The 13,146-nt window shown below is 41.8% G+C and overlaps 1 protein-coding gene across 1 annotated transcript in view; it reads right to left on the reverse strand.

The window, feature by feature from the left end:
• Window positions 1–13,146, reverse strand: part of LOC138292090 (uncharacterized) — a 148,691-nt gene that overhangs the window by 103,553 nt on the left and 31,992 nt on the right. The window contains exon 7 of the mRNA XM_069230466.1: window positions 9,003–9,151. Coding sequence (XP_069086567.1) covers window positions 9,003–9,151 — 149 coding nt within the window. The remainder of the gene's footprint in view (window positions 1–9,002; window positions 9,152–13,146) is intronic.

Raw genomic sequence — 13,146 nt, forward strand, 5'->3', positions numbered from 1 at the left:
TACGTACAATGATGTAAAAGTACTATGGAAGCCAAATTCGCTTCATGTATCCCTGTCTCTTCATGGGACAGGCTGAAGGACACCTGCTATAGCACAACACCTTAATTAAATTCCAACCCTCCACAGTGTACACCACACAACACTGGAAACCCACAGCGCAAAGTCAGTAGCTGCCACTTTAAATCAATTGTCAAAAATATTCCAACAGGAGAACAGCTAAGGACACGTAGGAACTCCAGTGAAGGTGAAGTTATAAGCTGAAGAACTTAAGGACACTTGAAGGACTTAGCATATGACAGAAACAGCTTTTATAAGACTGCCAGAGAAATCAAAGGACAACTAACAGGACATTCCCTGTTCACATAAGAAAAAAAAAAGAAAAATATGACCTTGAGATTCAATAAAACATTTCTGAATCAATCAATCAATCAAAATTTTTTATAGAGCGCGCTACTCATCCGTGAGGGTCTCAAGGCGCTTGGGGGGGAGGTCTAGGGTGGGCAAGAAGGGTCACTGTTCGAACAACCATGTCTTGAGGTTCTTTCTGAAGAGCAGGAGGTCTTTAGTTTTGCGGAGGTTGGTGGGGAGGGAGTTCCAGGTTTTGGGGGCGAGGTAGGAGAAGGACCTGCCTCCTGTGGTGGTGCGTTGGATGCGGGGGACTGTGGTTAGGGCGAGGTCAGCTGATCGGAGGTTGCGGGTGGGAGTGTGGAAGTTCACTCTGTCGTTGAGGTAGGTAGGGCCAGTGTTGTGGAGGGATTTGTGTGCATGGATGAGGATCTTGAATGTGATTCTATTGTCTATGGGGAGCCAGTGAAGGGATTTGAGGTGTGGTGAGATTCATTCGTGGCGGGGGAGGCCAAGGACGAGGCGTGCGGTTGTGTTCTGATGTCATTACTACATTCAAAAAAGCATTAGAAACACTGACATCTCATCAAAAGTTGCCCATTCATACAGAATTCAAACGTAGATTCTCCAGGAACGAGCTAGAGACAGTCCAGAAACCTAAACCACCGTCTCTGCAAATCAGAATTAATGATCCACTTGCAAAGAACTGTTCACAAAGCCAAAAGGTTTCTATGCCAACCACAACTGCTCAGTGTGTAAACTAGGAGATAACTAGAAAAATAGTTTCAGATACAAGAATAGACAAGAATTCCACTTTAACAACTTTTTAAAACGGCAACAACATTTTTGTAATCTGCATAGTAGTTGGCTCTTGTCAGCAAAACTGTGTGGAAAATATAATTTGCTCTCTCAATTCACAATCCACAATTCAAAAGCACTATTGAAACATCCATAAAGGAGATGCCAGACTTCTTTTCCAGGAACATTTTCACATTGTAAGAAAGTGGATTATTTTCAGGGTTGACATTTGCTCTTCTCAAGGAATAATAGCACTAACTTTGCAGGATTAACTTGAGCTCAACCCCCTAGTAGCTATGGCACAGAGCAGAGAGCCTTAGCTTAGAACAATGTGTAAACTATGCAGTACCAAACCAGTAATACAGTCAAAACACCAAACAATTAAAATTCCAAACCAAATTAGAAAAATAGAGTAACATTTAATAAACAAAATAACATCAAAATGATAAACATCCAACAAGGGAAATCAAAGATATGAAAATATCTTTAAAATTTCAAGTAACAAAAAACACTATGCGCCAATGACAGTCTACAGAAGTGGTAGGCTGGGACCAAGGTGTGATTTCAGGCCGTCTGAGATTGTGTACAGGCTGGATACACCAAGCTGCTTCGCCCCAAATATTTTACCTTCTGCCTTAGATTTTTTTATGGAATTCAAAATCATCGACTGGGCAAGCCTAAAGCAGTATCCGAAGAAGGTGTAGCGAAATTGGACACCTTTGCATTAAGTTCCTCCAGTGGTTCGGGAGGTCTTGGAAGTCCAAATATTTTCCAAGACCCAACTTTTCAGGGTTTATGAAGCAGTTTGTCTGGGTCTCTTTTGGGCTCCCAGGCTGTAGAGACAGCAATTAGGGGCCAGGACTCACTTCAGCAGATGCCACCAGCAAGGTTCAGCCCCGGTCCTGTCAGCAGTAGTCAACTAGTCACTTCAGGAAAAAAGGCCTTTTGCAGCTTGTCGTGTCCCTTGTTGTGTCACTGAAGCCACACAGGAGGTAAAACCACTGACCCTTGGAGTCCACATCTTTGTCTTGGATACCAGAGGAATAAGGTTCAGTCTATCATGGCTCCTCCCAGGTTACAGCAAGCAGGGTCCACTCCTCTCCTGATCTTCTGCAGGTCCAGAAAGATTTCTGAGGGGTGCCACATGTATGATTGGCAGCAACTAGTGGGGGGTGAGAGGAACTATTGGCCCTCCCTAACCAAAGGGGAAAAAGTTACCTGGGACAACCCAACCCATGGGGGTGCAGCTACAGCCAACCCAGTGAAAATAGTTTTTTGGTCTAGTCAATGCAGGAACGTGCCATTTTTAATTTCAAATATGTCCCACTGTTGAATACCAGGCATCCTACCTTCTGGGCAACAAGGGGTACTTAGGAGTGACTTATTAAGATTCAAAAATGGGGTTTACTCCTCTTAAAAAGGCCTATTTTCACAGGTTTGACAGCAGGAGGACTGAAGCCATATTTTTCAGGGCCACTCTGTGGATGATACAATCAGTGCTGCAGTCCACAAGTGATGGATAATCTTCTATGCCATGGGTGTATTTCTGCACCATATTCAATGGCCTTATGCGAAAATTAAATAAGCCAATTGCAACATGTTTAAAGGGGATCACAGACACTTTACTCCTGTGTCGCAGGGATAAAGTGCTGAGAGTTCTAAATCCAGCAAAACAGATAGGAAAAAAATGGGGGAAACCATGCAAAACATGATAATTTCCTACATACACATTTCACAAACATCAGAAAACTATCACATTGTTGGCATTGGACTTGGTTTACAAAAACACCAGAGGAGGCAATTATGAGCTAACCTCCAGGAAATGGTAGAGTGAATGGATAGTACATCTAGTTAGAGTGAAGAATGGCTGGAGCAAAGATGTAAAGATGCACTACTCGTTATACTAACCAACCTTGACTAAAACATAAGCTACTGGCTTTTTCATACAATATAGAACTCGGCTAACTGAGAACTCGATATCTGTAAATCATAAACCATACATTCCAAGAGCTGTTATATATACTGGAGGCTTAAAACAACAACACCACAAAAACAAGTTTATGAGGTTGTAGTCGTAGGCATAAACATAATTAAATCGAGCAACTTAGGAAAATTATCATTTGAACTTTCGTGTTCTTAACGACTACTAACAACAGACCAAGGACCTAAACATACATAGGAACTCTCTGAAAACTCAGGGTAACCTGGAAAGATAAATTATATACGAAGATGTATGTAACTTACTTAATTAAAAATCAGTAACAATATGTATGAACTTGTCGAATATGTCATTACTCGTGGTTACAACAAGGTACAATAGAAAATCTCATACTACAGTGCTTCATAACTATTTCTGTAGCAGTGATAATGTACCATGGCAAACTGTATGTAAATCTGTAAATAATATGAGTGCACACCGGCTCAGTATATTAAATCACCCATCGGGTCGTGGTTTATGAAATAAATTTAAGCATAGCAATCTGTATATAAATGTGCAAACAATATGCGTACACACCAACCTTGTATATACAATCACCTAACCATCTGGTTATCAGTATTATGATACCAATATAACTAAAATGTCACCTAACACCTATATTTAAATTACAAACTTTAAGATAAAGTGTTTATGTGACAACACAAATGCATAGAATCATAAGGATATGCTCTAAAGTCAAGGCAGCATTTTCACAACAACACATCAAACTCGCTACAGGGTTGCATGACACCAATCAAAGTGACAATTTAACTAGAAAGAACACAGAAAACATAACTTTAACAAATAGCCAAAACACCATCTTAAGATGGTGACCTTAATGCTGTACATGTAGCTAAGGCGAAGTGTGCAACACTAAATCCACCTCTTCTCCCAAACTGTCTCCAAATCCTTAGGAACACATTAACTATTCATAGAAATAACTTAATAAGAATATATGTAGACTTCCGGTACCCCAGTTACCACATGAAGAAACACCATTCCAACATGGCAATCGAGTAGCGCCAAAAAGAGTTAATTGCTAATCTCTCACGTCTTTCTAAATTTTAGGTAACAACCATAGGTACTAGGGCTTTCCAATGCCTTTCCAACTAATTATATTGTACACACATATCACTAACAGTAAGAAGATCACCTCCTTAGAACTTGTTTTACGTTCCCTTGTACCAGTCGTTAAGGGTCCGGAAACACTCATGCAAGACCAAGACAAGGCTTCTAGGAAACCACAAGGTCGCTTCTATAAGACTGCTACACATGACTCCTGTAACACTGACATAAAGAACCATGATCCAAAGCCCCAATTAACAGAGTGCATACAGATCGAGTGCAAGACAACACAGGAGCCTACCAAGGCTGTTTCCTCACAATTCCATTAAGGTTTTCCTCTATGGTCAGGCTCATGTTTAGTTTGTTGTAGTGTTTTGTCTTCACTTGCGGTATTTGGTTTCCCTTGTTTAGCTGCAATGTCTATCCTGGCACTGTTGTTTCTTTCACAATTTTGGCTTCAAATGTTTCTCTGTGAACTAATGACCTTAGTACTCCACTGTTTCTTTTGTTTCAGTTCTAATATACGGTCTTGGTAACTCTATGATTTGTTCACTTCGTTATGTTTCTGTTCACCTTCCTCAGTGTTTTTTTTCTGTCCTGTCAGAATCTTTATGCATACCAAATTTGTTGGCAGTTCACTTATTTTACTCGCAGTTTGTTGTATGGTGCTACAAGAGTCACAACATTGTACAGTTTGGGGTGTCTGTGATTTTGCACACCAGCTGCTTTTTTTTATACCTAGGAGTATTGCTTGAGCCATTTGGCATTAATTATTTCATTGATTCTGAAATACCACGTTTGTTTGGGGAGACACCAGTGGAATATATGCAAAGTATAATTAAATCATATAGTGTTACTGTTTTTTTAAATTATCAAATAATTTATACAGTGATGACAATAACTTATTTTCTCAAATTTAAAATAGATTGTGGAAGTCCATTATGCATCAACCCTTCTGTGTTTTATTACTGTAGGGTGTATCAGGTTCCATATAAATAAAGTTCTTTGATTTGAAGTTCAGGATACATAAATAGTCCAATAATACATAATCAATTGTATCTCTTTCAAGAAGATATATGCAGACATGCCCATTTTTTATTATAAAATCATATGTTAGGAGCCCTACACCCGTGGACTTTACTCATTTGAGCTTATCAATTTGTGTGACCTCTATCTTGCTCTTGTGAATAAAAAACAGTTCAGAAATCTCCTTAACATGAATGCATAGGAACAGATATTGGATAGAGCCATTGTCACATTAATAATAAAACTAACCCTCCCGCTATCTGTTATTACTAGATTTGCGGTTAACGATATGCGCTAATGTAATTCTTCTTGATGGTTAAAAACTTCAAATATAAACAAACATAAGGGCACTGGATCTGCTTTCAGGCAGAAGCATACAATTACTGAGTAGTAGTTCCAATATAGTACACCTCACAGAGTGTCACACATCAAAAGACACCAGAGCCTACTACTTAAATAAACTGTTTTAGATGTACTGTGGTCCAAAGGAAGCCCAAGCTAGAAGCACTTATCATATGAATCTCCTTTTCTCTCAAAGTTTAAGATTGCTGTTCATCTTAGGTGGACTCAAAATTACAGGAAATCGAAGGGCAGAAAGAGGAGACAGGCTCCATGGGAGTGTTATACACAGAGTAAACTTATAATTCACCTTTCAAATCGATAAAATAACCAAAATGACAAACTCACAACAACAGAATTAACTAATCACACATGCAACTTAAACCCTATTCTACTGTTCGTCCATGTGGTTTAACAGTATGAGCTATGTTTTTCTCAGATTTCTTAATGTCTGAGAAAATGCATATACCACATACTCTGATACTCAGAACTAGTATTTGGTGAAACTAATCCTTTGTAACCACTGAAAGGCTCAGACTCAACAATAACCCAAGCCTTTGTCACATACAGTAATGAAAAATATGTCACTCCTTTAGTTATCATGCAAGTGACTAATTACACAAGCATGGTATGCAGTTCATGATGAATTTCAATCCATGATCTACTGTTCTGAGGATCTCTATGTTTCAGGTTTCACTGGCCTTAAGTTTGTGCTCTTCATCCATGCCTATATTTCCAATTGTAATCTACTGAATACCCAGCAAGTTGCCTTTTGCTATAACTAGCTGTCCATGTATAACAGCAAAATGCATTGCCTTAGGTGATTTATTTAACATCTCATTTTTTTATTGCATTAAGGTGTTCCCTCCATTGTTTTTTAAGAGGGAGTTTGGCCCACCCTAGATATTGCTTCTGGCATACGCACATATCCATGTTAAAACAGAACGAGGTATTACAGTTAACCAATCTTCATATTTCAAATGTTCTGAACTAGTCAAAATGAGAACTGTCTTAGATTTGTCAATCACATGTTTGCAACAGTTACAGCTATTGCATCTGAAACTACCTAAAGGTTGATCTGGTATCCACTTTTGAAATTATCATATAACTTTGGGAGCCACTCTGGCTTAGTATGTTTTTAGAGTTGCAGCTCCCTCCATTGTGATTTTAGGGCTATCAGCCAGAAAGGTAATTAAATGTGTATTTTCATTTAACACGTTCAAATGTTTTCAAATAATGTTAGATATTTTTTCATTTTTAGCTCAAAATGTAGTGATGAACATCTGCCATGATCTAAGAGTTCTCTTCTTAAGTATGTTAGTCGGATAAACTCTCTCCTGAAACCCAATGACCACTTTTTCTCCTCCTCTAAGTAATCCTTATTAGTACTGCAATCCCTCTTGTGTCACAGTAGATCCCAATATGCAATGTTACTTTCCTGGTTGCACAGATGTCCAGAAATGTAGAGTAATATATTGTTTGCTGCTTTTGATTTCCTAAATGGTTTACTACATAGGTTGTTTTATTTAATAACAAAGTTCTGAATCCAATAAATAAATGCTCAATTTGTCATATTCTAATGATAGTTCTACATTGTTTTATTACTTTTCAGAAGCAAGTGATATTCTTACAAAGAGTCTTCAGTGCCATCCCAAATAATAGAGATATCATCTATATATCTTGTCCAAACATTTACATGAGGTTAGCATTAGTGCAAATTCTTATTTGGTTTGAGAGGCATGCTCCACCTCAAACCAACCCATTGAGAAAGTTGGCATAAGAGGGAATAAAGCTAGCCGCCATTGTCATATCACATTTATGATTAAACAAAACATCCTGGCAGATAAAAAAAGTTATGTTGCAGGATCAACTGTAGTCATTTAAAGACTCATGTTAACATGTTGTCTATTAATTACTGATTTGTATGAGAAAATGTATTATGAGGCCTGTATACCATGCACATGCTTTATGATTGTATAAAGACTCTTCACATCCATACCGACCAACCAATAAATTTTTTCATGAATATCATAGAGTTTGTTCAACAAATACTTAAAGAATTTGATGTAAAATGGCAAATTTACCACCATTGGGGATAGGCACTGATCAATATATTCTGATATTGTTTGTGGGCAAGATCAAATGCCTGAAATAATTGGCCTTTTTGGGGGATTCGTTCCCTCTTAGGTATTTTAGTCAGAAAATATATGACAGGCGCTACTTGATTCTTCCCATCTATATAACATGATTCTTCGTGATTCAAAATACCACACTCAAACCATTTGTTCAATAACACAGATAACATTTGTTAGTTTGCATATGGCTGTAAGTGGTACTTTTTCATAGTCTTTCTCAAATTATGATTCCCTGAGAGCTCCTTGATTACAGAAATCAAAGATCATAATTACTACTTTTCCCCCTTACCCACGTGATGAATTATAATAGCCTTGTCATTCCTCAGATTATGAAGTGCATCTCTTACTTTTTCATCAAGTTATTTCTATGATAGTTTCTCTTCACTTTGTCCACATTTTGAAAAACAGGTTATAAAGAAACACCAACAACATCTTTCTCCACTGGTTGCACAAAACAAGATTGATTGGTCAGACATGTTTGAAAGTATCACACCGTCAATATCCATTGTGCTACTTAGATCTTCTATGTCCAGGACCTCATAATTTTCCAAACCCATCAAGAGTTGAATGTCCTTAAATTCTTTATTTATTATATCTGATATATGGAGATTAGAAATATAATCTCATGTTTCTTAGCAATGTTAGAGAAGTTATTTTTCAATTTAAGATTTTTATAGTGGTGTTCTTTTAATTTGAACATGTTAAGTAACTTGTAGAAGCAAACAAAAGGTCTGTGTTGAGTAACTGTTTCTCAATTGTGGTCAGTTGTCTAATAGATATATTTGTAGTCAAATCTATATTTACTTTTCTGCTATTAATGGGGACAGCGTTTGACTCCTGTATTTTTCTGACCTTCTCATTTGTTTTTGTTTTCCTCTATTTCTTCCCTGTTTGGTTTGATGTGCTGTATCCTGTGCTTTCGGTTCTAGACTATTTTAACTATTCTTTTTATTTTTAGCTCCTTAAAAATAAGAAATTCTAACCCCACTGCTTGCGCCTTCTATATTTGGGACAAAGAACTTACACTTGAAGGGTCAGAGATAGAAATACTATCTTCTGACAGTAGTTTAATGATTTTAGATTGCTTTCTCTGTGTCTCATCAAACCTGTCAGCATAAGTCTAAACTTGTCCTGATGCATAGTCTGTTTCATGTCTCAAACATTTAGTTTACTTTCTTTCCTTTACCTCACCTTCAAACTTAGTTAGGACTACCCCTAATACTTTTTCTCCCTAGAACTAGAGGGGCCAGAGGGACTCTAAGTAAGCCACAGTGTTACTCAATCCCGTGCCCTCCTCAGGTCTGCACTCTTATTACCAGGCTGGGGTGTTTGTGGTGGCAGTAGCTCAGGGTTCTCAACCAGTTCACGTGGCAGGAACAGTCCAACGTATGCCTCGGCATGGGAGCGCTGTAGGAACAGGCTGGAGTAGAGATGCTGGAGTTGACATCCAGAGAAATCAATCACTCTGTAAAGAAAGAAAGAGCAACACTGAAATCAATCACCCTGCAGGGACAGGAGGGTAAATCCAGTGAAACCATTAGAGGAATCACCCAGAAGAGACATGTAAAGGTAACAGAGGAATCAATCACCCTGCAGATTAAAGGTGTAGGTACCTAGAGAAATCAATTATCAATTAGGGACAGGAAAGATAACAAAACAAAAAAATCGATCACTCTGCAGGGACAAAAGGTTAACACATGAATTAAGTACCCTGCAGGCAGAGGAGGAGGTAATAAAGGAATCAGTGAATCAACACTGTGAAGAGATAGGAGGGGCAACTCAGGAATCAGTAAGCATGCAGGGAAACGAGGGGATATTACAGATATCAATCTCTCTAGAGAGATATGCAAGGATAAGACACAAATCAACCACCCTGTAGAGTCAAGAGGACAAGAGTAACAATACTCCTTCCTAACCCTGGAGGTTGGTACTTCTAGTCCCTTCTGAATACAGCAATCAGTCACCCTGACGGAACAGGAAGGATTCAGCAACTCTTCATCGATAGGAGGGTGTATCAGGAGAAATAAAAAAAAACACAGGGACAAGAGGGAAAACAAACAAACCAAACATCCTACTGGAAAGAGAAACATTAGAAATCATTGTCAGGGAAAACACTGTAGGATTAACAAGGAGATCGGCCTCTCAGCATACACAGAAGTGAAATGGGGGAATGAGGGCATATGGGGGGGGGGGGGAATCAGCATTTATAAAGTGTGGCTTACAATCCGGGGGGGGGGGTGTCTCAAGGCACTAGCTAGGGGATGAAGGTCAGTCAAAGAGCCAGGTCTTGAGGTCCTTCCTGAACTTAGCAAAGCGATGGGGACTGCCTGAGGTGGAGCGTCATTGTGTTCCAGGCCTTCCTCCAGCCGTGTTCTTCCTGATCCTGGGCTTGGTGGCGATGACCAGTTGAGCACAGCGGAGTTGCCTGGAGGGTGTGTAGAAGGAGGGGCGGTGGTTGAGGTAGGCAGGTCCGATGTTGTGAAGCGCTTTGTATGCTTGTGTCAGGAGCTTGAAAGTGATGCAGTTGTTGACAGGGAGCCAGTGTAGGTCTCTCAAGTGGGCAGAGATGTGGCTGGAGCGAGGTATGTCCAGAATCAGTCTGGCCATGGCGTTATGTATTCTCTGAAGTCTAGTTTGGAGTTTCTTGTTGATTCCATCCTAGAGTGTGTTGCCGTAGTCGAGTTTACTGATGACAAGTGCGTGAGTGACTGTTCTTCTTGCATCAATGGGTATCCACTTGAAGATCTTCCAGAGTAAGCAGAGAGTGTGGAAGCATTCGGCTGAGACGGTGTTGACATAGTGGGTCATGGAAAGTGACACGTCGCAGATGATGCAGAGGCTGCGTGCATGGTTGGTAGGAGAGGGGGCAGTTACAAGGGCGCTAGGCCACCAGGAGTAGTCCCATGCAGTAGTGGTGGGGCTGAGGATGAGGATCTCCATCTTGTCCGAGTTGAGCTTGAGGCAGCTGCCTTTCATTCAGTCGACAACTGCCTTCATTCTGTTGTGAAAGTTCTCTTTGGCTGTTGATGGTTCGTTGGTGAGGGAAAGAATGAGCTGTGTTGTAGGCATGTGAAACAATTTTGAGCCTGTGATGTCTGACAATCTTGGTGAGTAGGGTCATGGAGAGGCTGAAGAGTGTGGGGCTCAGGGAGGATCCCTGGGGCACTTCGCATCTGGCTTTTGTCACAAACGAGGTGAAGGATGGGAGTCTGACTCTCTGGGTTTGGCCGGTGAGGAAGATGCGGATCCACTCCAGGGCTTTGCATTGATGCCAGCATCATGTAGTGTGGTGTACAAGGTGGTGTGGGAGACCGTGTTGAAGGTGGCGGAGAGGTTGAGGAGGATGAGGGCTGCTGTCTCGCCATGGTCCAGCAACCAGCGGATGAAATCCATGGCTGCCAGGAATGCGGTTTCGGTGCTGTGGTTGCTCCTGAATCTGGATTGGGAAGGGTTGAGGATGTGGTTTGTCTTGATGAAGTTGGTGAGCTGAGTGTTGATCGCTTTTTCAATTACCTTGGCTGGAAAAGGGAGCAGTGAGAACGGCCTGTAGTTTTTCAGTTCCATTGGGTCTGCAGAGAACTTCTTCAGAATGGGGGTTATCGCCGTGTGTTTCCAGGTGTCTGGGAAGGTGGCAGTCTCAATGGAGCAGCTGATGGTGTGGCATAGTTCTAGTGCGATGGTGGTGCCGACTCGGTTAAAAATGTGGTGGGGGCATGGGTCCGAGGGTGCCCCAGAGTGGAAGGTGTTCATGAGCTTCATGGTTTCTTCTGGGGTGAGGATGGTCCAGTGGTTCACGATTGGTTGGTGGCTGGAGTCCGGGGTGGTGCTGGTGGGTGGGGTTGCAGGCTTTTGCTTTCAAATCCCTTTTAGAGATCCTATATTTTACAGTGAAGAAGGTAGCGATATTATTGCAGAAGTCCTGGGAGGACGGGATGTTGGTGGTGTCTGTGTCAGGTTTTGTGAATTCCTTGACTATAGTAAAGAGCTCCGTGCTGTTGTGTGCATTAGTGTTGATTCTCTCCTGCATGGCCGATTTTCTAGCTGCTATGATGAGCCGGTGGTGAGATGTGACGGTGTCCTTGAAGGTTTAGTGGTCAGTTGGGCTTTTACTGCTTCTCCACTTTCTTTCTAGTCACCTGCATGCACTCTTGGATTCTTGGAGGTCAGGGGAGAACCAGTTGGGTCTCTTGTGGTGTTGATTGCAGGCAGGTTTCCTTAGGGGGGTTAGGGTGTTGCCGCACTCGGTGATCCATTATTAGAGGTTGTGGGCCAAGGCGTTGGTGTCTGTGGTGTCAGGAGGTGAGGGTGGCTGACAGTGCTTAATTTGTAAATTAAGAGGTGCCGGTGCTCAAAGCCCTTCTCTTAAACATGAGGCTGCTGTAATTAAATCTGCCAGCAGTGAATACTGAGGCAGCATAATCCTGAAGCCAGATTGTGCCTTTTCAATCCATTTACAGCCACCCCTGCCCCTTCAGCTCATCCTGCAACTTTCTACTTTCTCCCTTTATGACCCTTTTTAGTTTTTCCTTCTCCCGTCTTTCACATATGTTTCTTTTGCTCGCAGCAAATGCTTGAGGCAGAAGAATAAGCCCCGGCCCTCACAAATAAGTGCCGGTGCTCAGCACCCGAAACAACAAGCACAAATTAAGCACTGGTGGCTGAGAGCGATGGTAAACTGGGCTTTGGTGACTTTGGTCCAGTTCCTGCACGGGGGTCGGTGTGCATGCTGCTGTTTCACTGTCTCCGTGAAGGCGAAGAGGACGCAGTATTGATCGGTTCAGTGGAGTCAAGAGGTGTGTGAGAAGGTGATGTGGTTTCCAGTGGAGAAGACAGGGTTGAGGGTGTGTCCTGCTGAGTGTGCAGGGAGGTTGGACAATTGAGTCAGAGGATGGCAAGGTTGTCCAAGAGGCCTGAGGTGTTTGGGTAGCTTTGGTTGTCGAGGTGGAAGTTGAGGTCTCCGAGGAGTATGTAGTCCATTGAGGTGAGGGCACGGGGAACAATGAAATCTGCCAGGGCTTTGCTGAAGGGTGGGCGAGGGCCGGGGGGTTCTGTGTACAAGGGTGCCGTGGAGGGTGGTATTTGGAATTGTCTGGATCTGGAAGTGCAGGTGTCTGGACATCAACACTGGTTGTGAGGTGGAGTGATTTTGTAGCCATCGGGGATGGCAGTGGCGATGTCCGGTGCTGAGGAGATGGTGATCCAGGTCTCAGTGAAGAAAGCGACATCATGGGGGCAGTGGAGTCGAGGAGGTCCCAAATATCAATAATGTGCTTGATGAGGGAGTGGGTGTTGAATAGTATACATCTGAGGTATCCAAGTAGTCAAGCAGAGGGGAGGTTTAGTGTGCGTGGACAGGTGAAGGTGCAGTTGCGGCAGGAGAACGGGCAGAGAATGTCCTTGGGCGAGGTGCAATGGCAGGGGGTTGAGTCTCCGGAGTTGAGGGTGTGCAGGGTGCTTGTG

Source organism: Pleurodeles waltl, chromosome 4_2 (assembly GCF_031143425.1).
Source record: "Pleurodeles waltl isolate 20211129_DDA chromosome 4_2, aPleWal1.hap1.20221129, whole genome shotgun sequence".
NCBI lineage: Eukaryota > Metazoa > Chordata > Amphibia > Caudata > Salamandridae > Pleurodeles > Pleurodeles waltl.